The sequence below is a fragment of the Pristiophorus japonicus genome, chromosome 7, assembly GCF_044704955.1.
Source record: "Pristiophorus japonicus isolate sPriJap1 chromosome 7, sPriJap1.hap1, whole genome shotgun sequence".
In the NCBI taxonomy this organism is placed as follows: Eukaryota; Metazoa; Chordata; class Chondrichthyes; family Pristiophoridae; genus Pristiophorus; species Pristiophorus japonicus.
This window is the reverse complement of record NC_091983.1, coordinates 224,955,660-224,976,266: the sequence shown is the minus strand read 5'-3', so window position 1 is coordinate 224,976,266 and position 20,607 is coordinate 224,955,660. Positions and strand designations below refer to the sequence as shown.

The 20,607-nt window shown below is 43.3% G+C and overlaps 1 protein-coding gene across 3 annotated transcripts in view; it reads right to left on the bottom strand.

Moving 5' to 3' along the window:
- Window positions 1-20,607, bottom strand: part of mrps18a (mitochondrial ribosomal protein S18A) — a 124,349-nt gene that overhangs the window by 49,158 nt on the left and 54,584 nt on the right. For all 3 annotated transcript variants that reach the window (XM_070885860.1, XM_070885862.1, XM_070885861.1), the window contains exon 5: window positions 13,570-13,642. In XM_070885860.1, the coding sequence (XP_070741961.1) occupies window positions 13,570-13,642 (73 nt within the window). The remainder of the gene's footprint in view (window positions 1-13,569; window positions 13,643-20,607) is intronic.

Here is a 20,607-nt window from a genome sequence, read left to right as displayed (position 1 = left end):
GGAAAAGCCTAGGCAAATGAGGGAGCTTAGACAAATGAGGAAAAGGGGCAGAGAGAGATTATGAGAAGAGATTGACAGTGACCATAAAAGGGAATCCAAAAGTATTCTGTGGGCATATAAATAATAAAGGGTAGTAAGAGGAGGGGAGGAGCCAATTAGGGACCAAAATGGAGACTTATGGAGGCAGAAGGCATGGCTGGGGTACGAAATGAGTACGTTGTATCTGCCTCCACCACAGAAGATGATGCTGCCAAAGTCATAGTGAAAGAGGAGGTAGAGAAGATACTGGATGGGATAAAAATTGATAAAGAGGAGGTACTAGAAAGGCTGGCTGTATTTAAAGTTAAGTCAAGTCACCAGGACCGGATGGATTGCATCCAAGATACTGTGGGATGTAACTAGGAAATTGCAGAGGTACTGGCCATAATCTTCAAATCCTCCTTTTAGATATGGGGTTGGTGCCGGAGGACTGGAGAATTGCAAATGTTACACCCTTGTTCAAAACAGGGTGTAAACCCAGCAACTACAGGCCAATCAGTTTAACCTCGGTGGGCTGGGGGGGGACTTTAACAATAAACCGGGACAAAATTAATACTTAGACAAGTGTGGATTAATTAAGGAAAGCCAGCACGGATTTGATAAAGGCAAATCATGTTTATCTAACTTGATTTAGTTTTTTTGATGAGGTAACAGAGAGGGATGATTAGGGCAATGTGGTTGATGTGGTGTACATGGACTTCCAAAAGGCGGTTGATAAAGTGCCACATAATAGACTTGCCAGAAAAGTTGAAGCCTATGGAATAAAAGGAGACACAAAATGAATACAAAATTGGCTAAGTGACAGGAAACAGAGAGTAGTGCTGAATAGTTGTATATCGGAATGGACAGTGGTGTTCCCCAAAGGTTGGTATTAGGATCACTGCTTTTCTTGATATATATTAATGACTTGAATTTGGGTGTACAGGGAACAATTTCAAAACTTGCAGATGACACAAAACTTGGAAGTATAGTGTACAGTGAGCAGGACAGTGATAGACTTCAAGAGGACTTAAGACAGGCTGGTAGAATGGACGTATACTTGACAGATGAAATTTAACGCAGTAAAGTTTTTTTTTTGTTCGTTCATAGGATGTGGGCGTCGCTGGCATGGCCAGCATTTATTGCCCATCGCTAATTGCTTGAGAAGGTGGTAGTGAGCTGGCTGATTGAACCGCTGCAGTCCGTGTGGTGAAAGTACTCCAACGGTATGGGGGGGGAGGCGGGGGGGAAGTTCCAGGACTTTAATCCAGCGACGATGAAGGAACGTCGATATACTTCCAAGTCAGGATGGTGTGTAACTTGGAGGGGAACTTGGCAATGGTGGTATTCCCATGCGCCTGCTGCCCTTGTCCTTCTAGGTGGTAGAGGTCGCAGGTTTGGGAGGTGCTGCCGAAGAAGCCTTGGGGAGTTGCTGCAGTGCATCTTGTAGATGGTACACACTGCAGCCACGGTGCATCGGTGGTGGAGGGAGTAAATGTTTAAGGTGGTGGATGGGGAGCCAATCAAGGGGCTGCTTTGTCCTGGATGATGTCGAGCTTCTTGAGTGTTGTTGGAGCTGTACTCATCCAGACAAGTGCAGAGTATTCCATTACACTCCTGACTTGTGCCTTGTAGATGGTGGAAAGGCTTTGGGGAGTCAGGAGGTGATAGTCGCTGCAGAATACCCAGCCTCTGACCTGCTCTTGTTGCCATTGTATTTATGTAGCTGGACCAGTTAAGTTTCTGGTTAATGGTGACACCCAGGATGTTGATGGTGGCTGATTCAGCGATGATAATACCACTGAATGTCAAGGGGCAGTAGTTAAGACTCTCGCTTGTTGGAGGCATTCATTGCCTGACACTTGTGTGACGTGAATGTTACTTGTCACTTATCAGCCTAAATGTTGCGCAGATCTTGTTGCTTGCGGGCATGGACTGCTTCATTATCTGAGGAGTTGTGAATGGCACTGAACACTGTGCAGTCATCAGCAAACATCCCCACTTCTGACCTTATGATGGAGGGAAGATCATTGATAAGCAGCTGAAGATGGTTGGGCCTAGGACAATGCCCAGAGGAACTCCTGCAGAGATGTCCTGGGACTGTGATGATTGACCTCCAACAACCACAACCATTTTCCTTTGTGCTAGGTATGACTCCAGCTAGTAGAGTTTTCCCCCGGATTCCCACTGACGTCAATACCAAGTGATACTTTTTGGTAGGAAGAATGTGGAGAGGTAATATAAACTAAAGGGTAACATTCTAAAGGGGGTGCATGAACAGAGATACCTGAAGGTATATATGCACAAATCTTTGAAGGTGGCAGAGCAAGTTAAATAGAGGCATAGAATACAAAAGCAAGGAAAATATAATGAACCTTGATAAAACATTGGTTTGGCCTCAATTGGAGTATTATGTCCCATTCTGGGCACCACAATTTAGGAAGGATGTAAAGGCCTTAGACAGGGTGCTGAAAAGATTTACAAGAATGGTACCAGGGATGAGCGACTTCAGTTACGCGGTTAGACTGGAGACTGGAGTTCATAGAGTACATAGAGTACATAAGGGACGGGTTCCTTGAGCAGTATGTAACGGAACCAACCAGGGGGCAGGCTATCTTAGATCTGGTCCTGTGTAATGAGACATGATTAATAAACAATCTCCTAGTAAAGGATCCCCTTGGAATGAGTGATCATAGCATGGTTGAATTTCAAATTCAGATGGCGGGTGAGAAAGTTGGATCTCAAATCAGCGTACTAAGCTTAAATAACGGAGACTACAAAGGTATGAGGTCAGAGTTGGCCAAAGTGGACTGGGAAAATAGATTAAAGTGTAGGACGGTTGATGAACAGTGGTGTACATTTAAGGAGATATTTCACAACTCTCAAGAAAAATATATTCCAGTGAGGAGGAAAGGGTGTAAAAGAAAAGATAGCCATCCGTGGCTAACTCAAGAAATAAAGGGTGGTATCCAATTAAAAACAAGGGCATACAAAGTGGCCAAAACTAGTGGGAGGACAGAAGATTGGGAAGCTTTTAAAAGCCAGCAAAGAATGACTAAAAAAAATATTAAGAAAGGGAAGATAGAGAATGAAAGTAAACTAGCACAAAATATAAAAACAGATAGCAAGAGTATATGTATATAAAAAGGAAAAAAGAGTGGCTAAAGTAAATGTTGGGCCCTCAGAGGACGAGACCGGGTAATTAGTAATGGGGAACATGGAGATGGCAGAAACTCTGAACAAATATTTTGTATCAGTTTTTACAGTAGAGAACACTAACAATATCCCAACAGTGAATAGTCAAGGGGCTATGGGGGGAAGGAACACAATCATAATCACTAAGGAGGGGGTACTCAGTAAGATAATGGAACTAAAGGCGGATAAATCCCCTGGACCTGATGGCTTGCATCCTCGGGTCTTAAGAGAAGTAACGGCAGGGATAGTGGATGCATTGGTTGTAATTTACCAAAATTCTCTGGATTCTGGGGAGGTCCCAGCAGATTGGAAAACTGCAAAAGTAACATCCCTATTTAAAAAAGGAGGCAGACAAAAAGCAGGAAACTATAGGCCAGTTAGCCTAACAGCTGCGGTTGGGAAATTGTTGGAGTCCATTAGTAAAGAAGCAGTAGCAGGACATTTGGAAAAGCAAAATTCGGTCAGGCAGAGTCAGCATGGATTTATTAAGGAGAAGTCATGTTTGACAAATTTGCTGGAATTCTTTGAGGATGTAACTAACAGGGTGGATAAAGTGGAACCAGTGGATGTGGTGTATTTGAGCTTTCAGAAGGCATTTGACAAGGTGCCACATAAAAGGTTACTGCACAACATAAAAGTTTACGGGGTTGGGGTAATATATTAGCATGGATAGAGGATTGGCTAATGAACAGAAAACAGAGAGTAGGGATAAATAGTTCATTCTCGAGTTGGCAATCAGTAAGCAGTGGGGTGCCGCAGGAATCAGTGCTGGGACCCCAACTATTTACAATCTATATTACTTGGAGGAAGGGACCGAGTGTAACGTAGCCAAGTTTGACGACAATACAAAGATGGGAGGAAAAGCAATGTGCAAGAACACAAAAAATCTACAAAAGGACATAGACAGGCTAAGTGAATGGGCAAAAATTTGGCAGATGGAGTACAATGTTGGAAAGTGTGAGGTCATGCACTTTGGCAGAAAAAATCAAAGAGCAAGTTATTATTTAAAAGGAGAAAGATTGCAAAGTGCTGCAGTACAGCGGGACCTGGGGGTACTTGTGCATGAAACACAAAAGGTTAGTATGCAGGTACAGCAAGTGATCAGGAAGGAAAATGGAATCTTGGCCTTTATTGCAAAGGGGATGGAGTATAAAAGTAGAGAAGTCTTGCTACAGTTGTATAGGGTATTGATGAGGCCACACCTGGAATACTGCGTGCAATTTTGGTTGCCATATTTACGACTTGCTTTGGAGGCAGTGCAGAGAAGGTTCACAAGGTTGATTCCAGAAATGACTGGGTTGACTTATGAAGAAAGGTTGAGTGGTTGAGCCTCTACTCATTGGAATTCAGAAGAATGAGAGGTGATCTTATCGAAACGTATAAGATTATGAGGGGGCTTGACAAGGTGGATGCAGAGAGGATGTTTCCACTGATAGGGAAGACTAGAACTAGAGGGCATAATCTCAGAATAAGGGGCCGCCTATTTAAAACTGAGATGAGGAGAAATTTCTTCTCTCAGAGGGTTGTACATCTGTGGAATTCGCTGCTTCAGAAAGCTGTGGAAGCCAGCACATTGAATAAATTTAAGACAGAGATAGACAGATTCTTAACCGATAAGGGATTAAGAGGTTATGGGGAGCGAGCGGGGAAGTGGACCCGAGTCCATGATCAGATCAGCCATGATCATATTAAATGGTGGAGCAGGCTCGAGGGGCCATATGGCCGACTCCTATTTCTTATGTTCTCATGTTCTAAGCTGGGGTTGTTCTCAAGAGCAGAGCAGGTTGAGAGAAGATTTGATAGAGGTTTTCATGATGGATCTAGACAGAGTAGATAGAGAGAAGGTGTTCCCATTGGCAGAAGGGTGGACTACCAGAGGACACAGATTTAAGGTGTTGGCATAAGGTAAGGCGACATGAGGGAAAACTTTTTAATGCGGCGAGTGGTTAGGATCTGGAATGCACTGCCTGAAAGGGTGGTGGAGGCAGATCCAACCGTGGCTTTCAAAAGGGAATTAGATAAGTACCTGAAGGAAAAAAAAATGCAGGGCTACAAGGAGAGGATGGGGGAGTGGGGTTAGCTGAGGTGCTCTTGTAGGGAGCCGGCATGGGCTCGATGGGCTGAATAGCCTCTTTCTGTGCTGTAACCATTCTAGCTCAGAGCACTCATAGTGATATTGGTATTTGGTGTTTGCAAACTTCAATAAATTTACATGACAAAGTAAGACTTGCATTTATATAGTGTCACATCACATCTCAAAGCTCTTCCCGGGCAATGAACTGCAATGAAGTACACTTATATGAGCAAATGCTGCAGCTATTTTGCACACAGCAAGATCCCTTAAACAACATTGAGATGAATGAACAATTAGTCTGTGGTAGAGTTGAGTGGAGAATGTTGACCAGAACACTCGGAGAACTCCCTACTTCTCTTCATATAGCACCATGGGATATTTAACGTCGCAATAGAAGGACGGGGCCTTCAACAGTTCAGCACTGCACTACTGTTGAAGCGTTGACTTAAACTCTTGTGCTCAGGATCCTGGAGTGGAGCTTGAACCCACAAATCTTCTAACTCAGAGGCAAAAGTGTTGCTACATGAACCAAGCTGAAAATTGTGTGATGGGACAAATAAGTGCGCATTTATGCAATCAACGGGAAGAGGAGCACAATCTTAGACAAACGATCATATCAAAACAGACTCAGCGCTGTCCTTTCTCATTTTCTTGCTCTCGATGAACAGAAAGAAAAAGAATATGACAGAGTTTCCAGGATATCCTAGTTTACCTGCAGCAAGTCAAGGGACCGACTGGTCCTATAGGTCTGCTTCCCTGTCGCCACACTCACCATCCCCCCAGCATGGACTGAAATCAAGAGCTGCCTATTGCGAATTGCAGGCACAGATCCACATCCCATCCCTTCATGTTGGAGCCTCAATAAGAATGGACTTTCAGCAAAGATCAGTAATTAACCAAAGTATACTATATGACTGAGCTCCTGAATATGGTTAGCCTTCACACTGAAAGTAGCTTGTTTTGACATATTCCCTCTGCACTTTTATTAATCCTCCCAAAATCATCTTGTTGGACATCTGCCCACAGACCAGTCTAGATTTAATGATCAACACAAGGTTTGCTGGTTAATGGTGCTTGGGATTGCTCCCACACTGAGGGACGTTTTTCCTTTCAACGTCTAACTATTACTGTTTTACATTAAAAAATCTCTCCCTTGCGGCATCTTTGCAGCTCATTTGAAGCCAATATATAACTTAGACTTGTGTGCTTTAATAGAAATAGACTTGATTAGTCAAATCGCATACTGTGGTTGATTGCTACTGGCAAATTTCAGTTAACTTTTCCTGAAGACAAAAAAAAAAACAACTCAAAAATGTACATTCATAACACATACACACAGGAGAGAACCAATTTACTAATAAGCAAATCTGATTAAAGTTTGGAACTATGGCTGGAGGCAATACTGCAAGTTAAGGCAAAGAATGTGATGATTATCAAAAAAAAACATGGATCTTATTTTAAAGCAGATCAGCCTTGTGTGGCAAAGCAGCTGAACACAAGACAATGTTTGAAATTTTAACCCTTAGCGTGACACGGACGAGCTTACTTGCACCTCCAATCAACAGGCTTGTTCCGGTTCTTCCCTTGATATATTAAACCACTATCGAGGATTGACCAGATTGCAATTCTCGTGCTCAAGTCAATCAGCACTGTTTTGGCTTTTTATTGACTCCAAAGACAAGTTCTTTGCCACTTCTTAACCAATCGAAACCTGTTATTTTTAAAATTCAGAGACTGCTCTTGGTTCCAGAATGGAGGTGGAAGGGGTGAGAAAAAGGGTTGGAAGTCAATGTTTATGCTAGACAAGTCAGAAAAGGTAGACTGCCCTAGTCCTGACCTTCTGCCTTTGTCCACTTTCTCTCCTATCTCCCTTCATGCCCTCTCTGAACATATCTTGTCCACATGACGTACCTCCTGCTTCTTGTCCACAATCCCGCTAAACTTCTGACCATTCAGCCTCACTTTCCGGTCTCCATGATAGCTGATATTGTAAATAGATCCCCGTCGCTCTCCCCTTCAAAATAGCCAATGTCCCACCCTCCTCAAAGAAACTGACACTTGATTCCTTTGTCTTTGCAAACTATTGCTCCATCTCTAACCTCCCTTTCCTCTCCAAAGTCCTTGATTGTGTCGCTACCCTCAAGATGTGCATCCCTCCCAATATTTCCTTCCTTGGCCTGGTGTTTTTTTTTGCTTACGCCTCTGTGAAGCCGCTTGGGATGTTTTTCTGCATTAAAGGCACTGTTGTAGAATATGTTGCGATAAGTTATTAGTTGGCAAGTCTGTGGGGCACCGGTGGAATCTGTTCAAGAAGGTGATTAGCAGATTAGAAAACAAGAACAGAACCTCAAAGGCAAAGGAAGTGCTTTGGGGTAATGCAACCACAGTTTACAAGAGTGGATAGGGCCAATATTAAACAAGAGGACAAGGGAGAATTACAGAAAATGATACAATACCAAGGAATAATAATGAGGGCAAAAAGGGAGTATCTCTGCAGAACAAGGTTAATTGCAAAGGTTCTTACAAGTATAAAAAGCGGGAAAGGAGGAAGTGGACCCATTATAAACAGATTTTGTTCTGACTGTGGAGGATCAGGAAATGGTAGAAGTGTTAAATGAATATTTTACTTTAGTATTCACGATGGATAAGGAAGATAAAGACTAGAGATCAGCGAGGGGGAGAAATCAACAGGGAACAGAAAAAAAATGTATTGAAATGAGAGGCCTTTCCAGGCCCAGACAACTTCAATCCAAACGAATTAAAGAAATAGGTGAGGATACTGACTATGCATTAATTATAATCTGCCAAAGTTCACTTGCTTTGTGGATAATACCAGAGGATTGTTGGCTAGTAAGTCTGACACCATTGTTCAAAAATAGCAGAATGGACAAACCAAGTAACTACAAGTCACTGCGTTTATCAGTGGTGGCAACATTCCGAGAATCCATTTTCAGGGACATATTAAATGTGCTCTTAGAAAAGTGTGGTTGGTTGGGGAAGTCTGCATGATTGTGAAAGGTTGGTCATGTTTAAACTCAGCTAACAGAGATTTTCGATAGTGTTACTGAGGTGGTGGATAGAATGGACATACGCATGGAATTTCAGAAGGCATTTGGTACGATTGAACACAAGACATTACTAACGAAAACTGAGGCGAATATCAGTGGAGACAACCCGTCCCACATTATGTCTGTTCCCGTTGGAGTCCTCTTAGTCTGAGCCATCTTAGCCCAGCACTCTGCTTCTGTCCTAGACTCCACCCCACATCTCGTCCCAATCATCAAAATCTCACTCAATACTACTCTCCGGCCTTGCCCAACCTAGTTCTTCTCCCAATTCCTGCCCGCTGTCAATTTTATTTTGTGAAGCGCCCTGGGCTGTTTTGCTACTTTATATGAGGTTCAAATCTGCCTTTCTAAAGTTCTGATCATCATTGCATCATGTACAAGTTGCATCAAAATACAAATTTCAATCTAAGAATAAACAACCTAATTAAAAAGTTGTATCTTGTATGGAAGCAGAGTATATTCAAGACAGAGATTGATAGATTTTTGGATATTAAGGGAACCGAGGGATATGGGGGAAGGTGGAATTGATGTAGAAGATCAGCCATGATCTTATTGAATGGCGGAGCAGGCTCGAGGGGCCGAATGCCTTACTCCTGCTCCTATTTCTTGCGTTCTTATGTTCCTCCCCCCACCCCCCCCCCCCAAACCCTTTTTGAATTCCCTACATGGGGAGGAGGACAGGAAAAGAAAGATCTAAGGGATGTTTAGGGATAGTTGTCTTTCAAACACGGAATGATTTAATCTGCAACTACATTTTTACAAAAAATGAAAGCCAGTCTTACCCTTGGCAGAAAAAAAATCTGTCTCATGTAACTTCAGTTTCAATTTAAATTCTCAGCTGTGACAGCAAGGACTGACGCCATTTCTTGTTCAAAACGGTGGACAAGATGAGGCGGTTACCAAGAAAAATCAGTACCCAAAGCGTATATTTAAACAAATACATTTTGTGCAGCAAACTACAAAAGAAAAAAAAAACACAGCTCCCTCCCAGTCCTTTGATTATATAGACACAATGTGAAGCCAGGAGTTGTAGGGTGAGGCCGTTCCGTTAACGTGTGACCTACTCTCGTACAATACAAGTGGCAAGGCTCCAACTGAATAAGCTACATACCACCCAAGTGGTACCTCCAGCAGATTTCAAAAACCATGTTATGAAATACATCTGTCAGAGAGGCTTGTACAACGTATGTTATCATTTAGCAATTAAAAGTCGAGGTGATGGTGGAGTGAGGGGTGGGGGGGAAAAGAGAGAGAAAACAATACATCATCAATGTCCCCGAGGGCTGGCATCCTCCGGGAGTGTCCTTTGGCTTTAATTTGGGTGGCCACCCAAAGTACCTGGGGTTACGCTCTCCTGCTGTGCTTCTAACAATTCTCTTTCGAAGCCAAAATGCATTTGCTGTTCATTCGAAGAACTCAGCAGTGAAAACGTGTGCAGTTGCATGCAGAGGCAAGCATACAGGATGGGAACAGATCACGTACACTATGGCTGTATTAAATGTTCAACATCGCCAATATCCGGTGGGATAGACTAAACTGCAGACAAGGTATCAGCAACAATTGCACCAATATGTATATTTATTTTTTCACCTCATTCATAGAATGACATTGAATTTACTGAAGAAACAGGCCATTTGGCACAACTGGTTTAATGAATCATATAAATCTACGGCACAGAAGGAGGCCACTTGACCCATCGTGTTTCCATTGACCAAAAAATGGCTATCCAACCATTCCCACTTTCCAGCTCTTGGTCCGTAGCCCTGTAGGTTACGGCACTTTCAAGTACTTTTTAAATGTGATGAGCGTTTCTGCCTCTACACCCTTTCAAGCAGTGAGTTCCAGGCTCCCATCACCCTTTGGATGAAAAATGTTCTCCTCAAATCTCCTCTAATCTTTCTACCAATTACTTTAAATCTGTGCCCCCTGGTTGTTGATCTCTCTGCTAGGGGAAATAGGTCCCTCCTATCAGGCCCCTCATAATTTTATACACCTCAATCAAATCTCCCCTCAGCCTCCTCTGTTCCAAAGAAAACAACCCCAGCCTATCAAATCTTTCCTCACAGCTAAAATTCTTCAGTCCTGGTTTATGCTAGTGTTTATGCTCCACGAGCCTCCTCGCACCCTACTTCACCTAACCTATGAAAGTAAACTAGCACAAAATATAATAACAGGTAGCAAGAGTTTCTATAGGTATATAAAAAGGAAAAAAAATGGCTAAAGTAAATTTTGGTCCCTTAGAGGACGAGAGCAGGGAATTAGTAATGGGGAACATGGAGATGGCAGAAACTCTGAACAAATATTTTGCATCAGTCTTTAGGGTAGAGGACACTAACAATATTCCAACAGTTGATAGTCAAGAGGCTATGTGGGGAGGAACTTAACACAATCACAATCACTAAGGAGGTGGTACTCAGTAAGATAATGGGACTAAAGGCAGATAAATCCCCTGGACCTGATGGCTTGCATCCTCGGGTCTTAAGAGAAGTAGCAGCAGGGATTGTGGATGCATTGGTTGTAATTTACCAAAATTCCCTGGATTCTGGAGAGGTCCCAGCAGATTGTAACGCCCCGATTTAAAAAAGGAGGCAGACAAAAAGCAGGAAACTATAGACCAGTTAGTCTAACATCTGTGGTTGGGAAAATGTTGGAGTCCATTAAAAGGAGGAGGAGCAGGACATTTGGAAAAGCAAAATTCAGTCAGGCAATCAGCATAGATTTATGAAGGGGAAGTCACGTTTGACAAATTTGCTGGAGTTCTTTGAGGATGTAACTAACAGGGTGGATAAAGTGGAACCAGTGGATGTGGTGTATTTGAACTTTCAGAAGGCATTTGACAAGGTGCCACATAAAAGGTTACTGCACAACATAAAAGTTCACGGGGTTGGGGGGTAATATATTAGCATGGATAGAGAATTGGCTAACTAACAGAAAACAGAGAGTAGAGATAAATGATTCATTCTCTGTTTGGCAACCAGTCGGATGCCGCAGGGATCAGTGCTGGGATCCCAACTATTTACAATCTATATTAACGACTTGGAAGAAGGGACTGAGTGTAACGTAGCCAAGTTTGCTGACGATACAAAGATGGGAGGAAAAGCAATGTGTGAGGAAACAAAAAATCTGCAAAAGGACATAGACAGGCTAAGTGAGTGGGCAAAAATTTGGCAGATAGAGTATAATGTTGGAAAATGTGAGGTCATGCACTTTGGCAGAAAAAAAATCAAAGAGCAAGTTATTATTTTAATGGAGAGATTGCAAAGTGCTGCAGTACAGTGGGACCTGGGGATACTTGTGCATGAAATGCAAAAGGATCGTATGCAGGTGCAGCAAGTGATCAGGAAGGCCAATGGTATCTTGGCCTTTATTGCAAAGGGGATGGAGTATAAAAGCAGGGAAGTCTTGCTACAGCTATATAAGGTATTGGTGAGGCCACACCTGGAATACTGCGTGCAGTTTTGGTTTCCATATTTACGAAAGGATATACTTGTTTTAGCAGTTCAGAGAAGATTCATTCGGTTGATTTCAGGGATGAGGGGGTTGAGTAGTTTGGGCCTCTACTCATTGGAATTCAGAAGAATGCGAGATGATCTTATCGAAACATATAAGATTATGAGGGGACTTGACAAGGTGGATGCAGAGAGGATGTTTCTACTGATGGGGGAGACTAGAACTAGAGGGCATAAGCTTAGAATAAGGAGCCGCCCATTTAAAACAGAGATGAGAAGAAATTTCTTCTCTGAGGGTTGTAAATCTGTGGAATTCACTGCCTCAGAGCTGTGGAAGCTGGGACATTGAATAAATTTAAGAAATAGACACTTTCTTAAACGATAAGGGGATAAGGGGTTATGGGGAGCAGGCGGGGAAGTGGAGCTGAGTACATGATCAGATCAGCCATGATCTTATTGAATGGCGGAGCAGGCTCGAGGGACCGTATGGCCTACTCCTGTTCCTAATTCTTATGTTCTTATCTAACCCTATCGGCATATTCCTTTCTCCCTCATGTATATGTCTAGCTTCCCCTTAAAAGATTATTTATCTCAACCACTTCATGTGGTAGCAAGTTCCATGTTCTAACCGCTTCAATATCCTTTTTGCTAAAAAAAGAGAGACTCTGACATTATAACTCCTGAAAATATAATGGATTTTATTTTCAATTGGCTCTTTTAGTTGAGTGACAACTGTTCCAGCAACTCCAGGAGCTGGATTCAAAGCTAATGCATTCCAATTGGGAAGTTTCCATTCCCTACCGACTTTAAGAATTCTCCCTAAGACGATCTAAAGTCATGTCAATCCAGTTCTCAATGTGCTACTCAACTGGCATTAGAGGCCTAACTAATGTGTGGAGGTGGAACTATCAGGCTGGTGCAACTGGAGGCGAGTGGGGAGAGAGGAGAGAGAGAGCAGAATAGTCTTGTCATGGTATGGGAAAGCACAGACGGCAGTGAGCTTTACTTTGTGCCTATCTGTGCCATGCTTGAGCAGAAAACAGTTGATGCTAGAGCCAAAATAATTCCCATGCTTTGATGTGCAGTTTATACTGTATGTCTGGCCCTGTGCATCTTGTAGAGCAAGGGATGGGGAGGGTAACTTGCCCCAGAAAAATGTGTTAGCTCTTCTTGCTCAAGAGACACTTTCACACTGGAATATTCACAGTATAGCCGGCACGCATACACTCTTCAACGCCAAGTGCCAGCTACAATTTTACAAATGGTTTCTTCTGAAGTACTAAAGTGGTTGGTCTTCCGAGTGTTTCAGATCCCGGACGTGAACTGTTCGAATCATTGAGCACATAAATCTTCAGCTTACTGAGTGGGATACTGTCCTTGATCAAACGTCTAATATGTTTGGATGCCTCAGACCTCCACTTCCTGACCAGAGCACCCCTCTTGGCTCTACAACCTAATGGTTAGATCCTTCAGTCCACCATTTACAGACCAGCGCACCACTGGTTCTACAGCCCAATGGTTAAGCCCTTCAGACCACCAGTTACTGGTAGGTGTACCCCTCCTGGTGCTTTTAAGTTGGCAGCACTAGCTTTTTAATCTACTTATTACAAAGACAGAGTCCTTTAAAGTGTTTAGGTTTCCAAGCAAACCGGATTTCTTATTTCACCCCTCAAAAAAATTTGCCCAATACGGAAATTTCGTGGGTCCTGTGGGAATGTGGCCTTTTGTGTTTTTCTTCTTCACATCTCAAAAAAAAAGCACTTACCTGTTTAAGTGGGGCTTCTGTTTTTTCGGAACATGACCTTCTGGCAGGGCAGGTTTGTGGTCTGGCAACAAGCCTAAAAAAAGCAATTAGTGCCACACTGGTAACTATAGCAGCAGCTGTCTTTTATAGACTATAACAGTTATATGTTCATATGCTAGTAAAGTTCCCACACACACAAAACCCAAATCCCAGCTGTAAAACCAGCCACAAACATATCTAATCCTGCCAGCATCTCTCAAAAAAAACGGTATTACCATCAGTGACAATTGCTCTTTAAGCCAACTTTAGAAATCATAGTTTTGGGTGATCTTGAATCGAACCTTGGCTCCAATGACACATTGCTCTCCCCTCCCACCTCCCCTGTGAAAATCACTGTCAATGCTACAGTAGTTCGCTCTGGTTACATTAAAACACACATGCAGACGTAAATCACAAACGAAGAACTTGTGAGAAGTTAACACTTCCAGTGTCTCACACATGCACATTATGAGATACAGAGGATGATGTGTCAGGCATGAATTAATTTGTGGTTACAAAATGGAAGTGAAGTCTGTAAAGGCACCATATGATATGGTACCAAGCCAGACAGACCAGGAAAGACTTGTATTTATATAGCGTCTTTCACGACTGCAGGACGTCCCAAAGCGTGTTACAGCCAATGAAGTACTTTTGAAGTGTAGTCACTGTTGTAATGTAGGAAATACGGCAGCCAATTAGTGCAAGCAAGGTCCCACATATGTCCCAGATAATCTGTTTTAGTGATGTTGGTTGAGGAATAAATATTGCCACAGCAGGGGGTGGGGAAGTTCCCCGGTTCTTCTTCACAATAGTACCATGGGTTCATTTCACCCACCTAAACCACCTCAGTTTAACGACTCATCTGATAGACAGCACCCGCTCAGTACTACACTGAAGTGTCATCCTAGATTTTTGTGGTCAAGTCTCTGGAGTGGGATCTGAACCCATGACCTTTTGACTCAGAGGTGGTGGCGCTGACATGGTAGGAAGGCCCTGAGCTCATCCTCAACTCGGTGCTCAGATTCAGCTGCTTTCAGAAAGGACGGTAGGAGGGACTAAATTAGTGTCTGGGGTCTGATTGTTATTCAGAAAGTCTCGCTTGAAGGTAAATGTTTGTGGATGTGGGGCGAGAGCAGGATCAAGCGTGCAACACACTGTGCTTCACAAATATCAGGCTGAGTCTCTCAGGTGTTGGTCACAGACAGACAGATACAACTCAACAGATGGAGGCAGTAAGGGTTTTATTAAAAAATAATTACATAAACGAAGCAAAGGGTAATGGTTGATGGGTACTTTGGAGACTGGAAGGCTTTTTCTAGTGGGATTCCACAGGGCTCAGTAGGAGGTCCCTTGCTTTTTGTGGTTATATAGTAACGATTTAGACTTGAATGCAGGGGGTATGATTAAAAAGTTTGCAGATGGTACAAAAATTGGCCATGTGGTTGATAAAGAAGAAGAAAGCTGTAGACTGCAGGAAGATATCAATGAACTGGTGAGGTTGGCAGAACAATGGCAAATAGAATTCAATCCTGAGAAGTGTGAGGTAATGCATTTGGGGAGTGCCAAAAAGGCAAGGGAATAGACAATAAATGGTAGGATACTGAGAAGCGTATAGGAATAGAGGGACCAAGTCCCTCTGAAGGTAGTAGACCAGGTAGATAAGGTGGTTAAGAAGGCATACGGAATACTTTCCTTTATTAGCCGAGGCATAGGATACAAGAGCAGGGAGGTTATGCTTGAACTGTATAAAGCACTAGTTAGGCCACAGCTAAAGTACTGCGTGTAGTTCTGATCACCACATTACAGGAAAGGTGTGATTGCACTAGAGAGAGTACAGAGGAGATCTACAAGGATGTTGCCTGGACGGGAGAATTTTAGCTATGAGGAAAGATTGGATAGGCTGGGTTTGTTTCCTTTGGAACAGACGAGGCTGAGGGGAGACCTTATTGAGGTGTATAAAATTATGTGGGACCTAGATAGGGTGGATAGGATGGACCTATTTCCCTTAGAGAGGTCAACAACCAGGGGACATAGATTTAAAGTAATTGGTCGGAGGTTTAGAGATTTGAGGGGAATCTTTTTCACCCAGAGGGTGGTGGGGGTCTGGAACTCACTGCCTGAAAGGATGGTAGAGGCAGAAACCTTCACCACATTTAAAAAGTACCTGGATATGCACTTGAAGTGCCGTAACCTACAAGGCTATGGACCAAGAGTTGGAAAGTGGGATTAGGCTGGATAACTCTGTCGGCCGGTACAGACACAATGGGCCAAAATGGCCTCCTTCCGTGCTGTAAATTTCTATGATTCTATGATAAACACACATACACGCACCCCATACAGTCCTCTGACGTGAAGCAGATACATTGTCAAAATGAAGGAAGACAGGCCGCACAGATTAACCTGCATTGAATTTTTCCCTCAAAATAGTATTTTTAAAAGGATTTTCATGCAATATTCCGTGGTGCAAATAGTCTTTATATAACAGATCCCATTTTAAAGAATTCTGACAAATATCTCCCTAAACCACTGAAGTTTAACCGTTAAAGGTTCGCTGGCTTATGTTTATAACAGGTAGTGGATAGGAGTGAGTCTGTGACACAACACATAAAATTCAGATTATTGCTTGAGCTTTACTCTTCAGAGAGATCATCCAAGTGAGCTGCTTGGGGTGTTCTTTTCCCAATTTCCTCCCCTCATACTGTCCATATGTCGCCCCACTGTCTTGCATCACCCTTCTTCCAATTCCCTCACACATTGTATTTTTCTACGTGTCAGCCATGGCTCACTTGATAGCACTTTCGCCTCTGAATCAAAAGGCAAAAGGCTGTGGGTTCATAAGAAATAGCAGCAAGAGTAGACCAGATGTCCCATTTATGGTTAATCTTCTACATCAACTCTACTTTCCCACCATATCTCCATATCTCTTGATTCCCTCGGTCTCCAAAGATCTATAGATCTCAATCTTGAATATACTCATCAACGGAGCATCCACGACCCTCTGGGGTCGAGAATGCCAAAGAATTTCAAGTCCCACTCAAAGAATTGAGCACACAATCCAGCGCAGTACTGAGGGAGTGCGACACTGTCAGATACCATCTTTGTAATGAGATGCTCAACCCTCAGGTGGACATAAAAGATCTCATGGCACTGTTTAGTAGAGGATTTGTTCCCGATATGCTGGTCAACATTTATCTCTCAACCAGCATCACTAAAAAAAAACAAGTTTATCTGTTATTTATTTCAAGGCTGTTGTTGGGTGCAAATTGGCTGCCGCGTTTTCTACATTACAATAGTGACTACACTTCAAAAGTACTTTATTGGCTGTAAAGCGCTTTAAGCTGCTTTAGGGGGCATAATGTTAGAATAAGGAGCCGCCCATTTAAAACTGGGATGAGGAGGAATTTCTTCTGAGGTTTGTAAATCTGTGGATTTAACCAATAAGGGAATTAAGGGTTACAGGGAGCGGGCGGGTAAGTGGAGCTGAGTCCACGGCCAGATCAGCCATGATCTTATTGAATGGCGGAGCAGGCTCGAGGGGCTAGATGGCCTACTCCTGTTCCTAATTCTTATGTTCTTATGTGGAATTCGCTGCCCGAGAGAGCTGTGGAAGCTGGGACATTGAATATGTTTAAGACAGAGATAGACAGTTTCTTAACGGGCAAGGGAATAAGAGGTTATGGGGAGTGGACGGGGAAGTGGACCTGAGTCCATGATCAGATCAGCCATGATCGTATTGAATGGCGGAGCAGGCGCGAGGGGCTGTTTGGCCTACTCCTATTTCTTATGTTCTTATGACTCGTCCGGTGGTCGTGAAAGTCTTTTTTTCTTTCTTTCCTATTTATCTCAATGGCTTTGAAGTTAGTCACAAATGTAATTAGGAGACTTAATAAGCTCCTTTTGTTTCTCTGTGTTCAGATACCAGAGCGAAGTGCTGTACAATGCATTACAACAGTGCTGAACTCTTTTGACTAGGAGACCTGGGATCTGAAACCTAATCAGAGTCATGTGAACTTCCTCTAGAGGGCATGGTTCACCTATTTTTGAATCGATCGTGTGCATTTATGCAGCTAGAGAACTGGCTCAGCAGGTTCTTGTCTGAGTGGATGGCACTGGTTTGGGTGAGATGTGGATTGGGGCCTCAGTTATTCACTGAATCTGAGCAGAGGTCAGTGGTTTAAATAGTGTTGTATCCCCACCCCCCCCCCGGAATCTGAAACTGCTGGGAGTGCACAGTAGATCCTGAAGGGAACGACTGGTTAACTTTCCCTGCAAGTCCCTTCTTAAAATGTTGACTCTTTTGTTTTTCTTGCCACATCTTATTTCAATAAAGCAAAAATACAAACACAAGTTGAAACAGAAAAATTGGCAAGCGTGTAACAATGAGCAGTCCTGGTATAAAACATCTTTTGTGCATTTAATATTTTTTAAAACTTCCCTTCCCCCAATAAAAAAAACATTCACTTGTTTTCACACGGATACAGTTGCGGTGTACACCGGGGCCCAGAAGAGGCGTGAATCTGGGGCCCAGAAGAGGGGAGGGCCCAGGAGCAGCACGGGCCAGCCCACACTGCGATACGTGTGCGCGCTCAATCTGCGCAGCAGAACTGGTCTCCAGTTAATCTTGGGTAATCCTTGTCACTGGACCAAGACCTAGCTCTGTCAAGCCCGTGTGGTGGCTGGTGTGCAACGGTCACCACACGTTAAAAAAATCCAAGCACAGGCATCTTCCACCCTTCAACATGTAGTTCGGGATCTGGTCCTTCATTGAAGGAAGACACGAATAACGCCCCGAAAATACTAGGGGACCGAGGGTCTAGCGAGAAGGAGGAACTGAGGGAAATCCTTATTAGTCAGGAAATGGTGTTAGGGAAACTGATGGGACTGAAGGCCGATAAATCCCCAGGTCCTGATAGTCTGCATCCCAGAGTACTTAAGGAAGTGGCCTTAGAAATAGTAGATGCATTGGTGGTCATTTTCAAAATTCCATGGACTCTGGATCAGTACGTATGGATTGGAGGGTAGCTAATGTAAGCCCACTTTTTAAAAAAGGAGGGAGAGAAAAAAAAATTATAGACTGGTTAGCCTGACATCGGTGGTGGGGAAAATGTTGGAATCAATTATTAAAGATGTATTAGCAGCGCATATGGAAAGCAGTGGCAGGATCGGTCCAAGTCAGCATGGATTTATGAAAGAGAAATCATGCTTGACAAATCTTCTAGAGTTTTTTGAGGATGTAACTAATAAGAGTGGATAATGGAGAACCAGTGGATGTGGTGTATTTGGTCTTTCAAAAGGCTTTTGACAAGGTCCCACACAAGAGATTTGAGCGTGCAAAATTAAAGCACATGATATTGGGGATAATGTATTGACGTGGATAGAGAACTGGTTGGCAGACAGGAAACAAAGAGTGAGAATAAACGGGTCCTTTTCAGAATGGCAGGCAGTGACTAGTGGGGTGGCGCAAGGTTCAGTGCTGGGACCCCAGCTCTTTACAATATACATTAATGATTTAAACGAAGAAATTAAATGTAATATCTCCAAGTTTGCGGATGATACTAAGCTGGGTGGCAGTGTGAGCTGTGAGGAGGATGCTAAGAGGCTGCAGTGTGACTTGGACAGGTTGCATGGCAGATGCAGTATAATGTGAGGTTATTCCCTTAGGAAGGCAGATTATTATCTGAATGGTGACAGATTAGGAAAAGGGGAGGTGTAATAAGACCTGGGTGTCATGGCATATCAGTCACTGAAGGTAGGCATGCAGATACAGCAGGCAGTAAAGAAAGCAAATGGCATGCTGGCCTTCATAGCGAGAGGATGTGAGTAAAGGAGCAGGGATGTCTGACTGCAGTTGTACAGGACCTTGGTGAGACCAGACCTTGGGTATTGTGTGCAGTTTTGGTCTCCTAATCTGAGGAAGAACGCTTTTGAGGGAGTGCAGTGAAGGTTCACCAGACTAATTCCTGGGATGGCAGGACTGACATATGAAGAAAGACTGGATCGGCTAGGCTTATACTCACTGGAATTTAGAAGAGTGAGAGGGGATCTCATAGAAACATATAAAATTATGACGGGACTGGACAGGTTAGATGCAGGAAGAATGTTCCCAATGTTGGGGAAGTCCAGAACCAGGGGTCATAGTCTAAGGAGAAGGGGTAAGCCATTTAGGACCGAGATGAGGAGAAACCTTTTCACCCAGAGAGTGGTGAACCTGTGGAATTCTCAACCACAGAAAGTTGTTGAGTCCAGTTCGTTGGATATATTCAAGAGGGAGTTAGACTAAGGGGATCATAAGAACATAAGAACATAAGAATTAGGAACAGGAGTAGGCCATCTAGTCCCTCGAGCCTGTTCCACCATTCAATAAGATCATGGCTGATCTGGTCGTGGACTCAGCTCCACTTACCCGCCCGCTCCCCATAACCCTTAATTCCCTTATTGCTTAAAAATCTATCTATCTTTGACTTGAAAACATTCAATGAGCCAGCCTCAACTGCTTCCTTGGGCAGAGAATTCCTCAGATTCACAACCCTCTGGGAGAAGAAATTCCTTCTCAACTCGGTTTTAAATTGGCTCCTCCGTATTTTGAGGCTGTGCCCCCTAGTTCTAGTCTCCCCCACCAATGGAAACAACCTCTCTGCCTCTATCTTGTCTATCCCTTTCATGATTTTAAATGTTTCTATAAGATCACCCCTCATCCTTCTGAACTCCAACGAGTAAAGACCCAGTCTACTCAATCTATCATCATAAGCTAACCCCCTCATTTCTCGAATCAGCCTAGTGAATCGTCTCTGTACCCCTTCCAAAGCTAGTATATCCTTCCTTAAGTAAGGTGACCAAAACTGCACGCAGTACTCCAGGTGCGGCCTTACCAATATCTTATACAGTTGCAGCAGGACCTCCCTGCTTTTGTACTCCATCCCTTTCGCAATGAAGGCCAACATTCCATTCGCCTTCCTGATTACCTGCTGCACCTGCAAACTAACCTTTTGGGATTCATGCACAAGGACTCCCAGGTCCCTC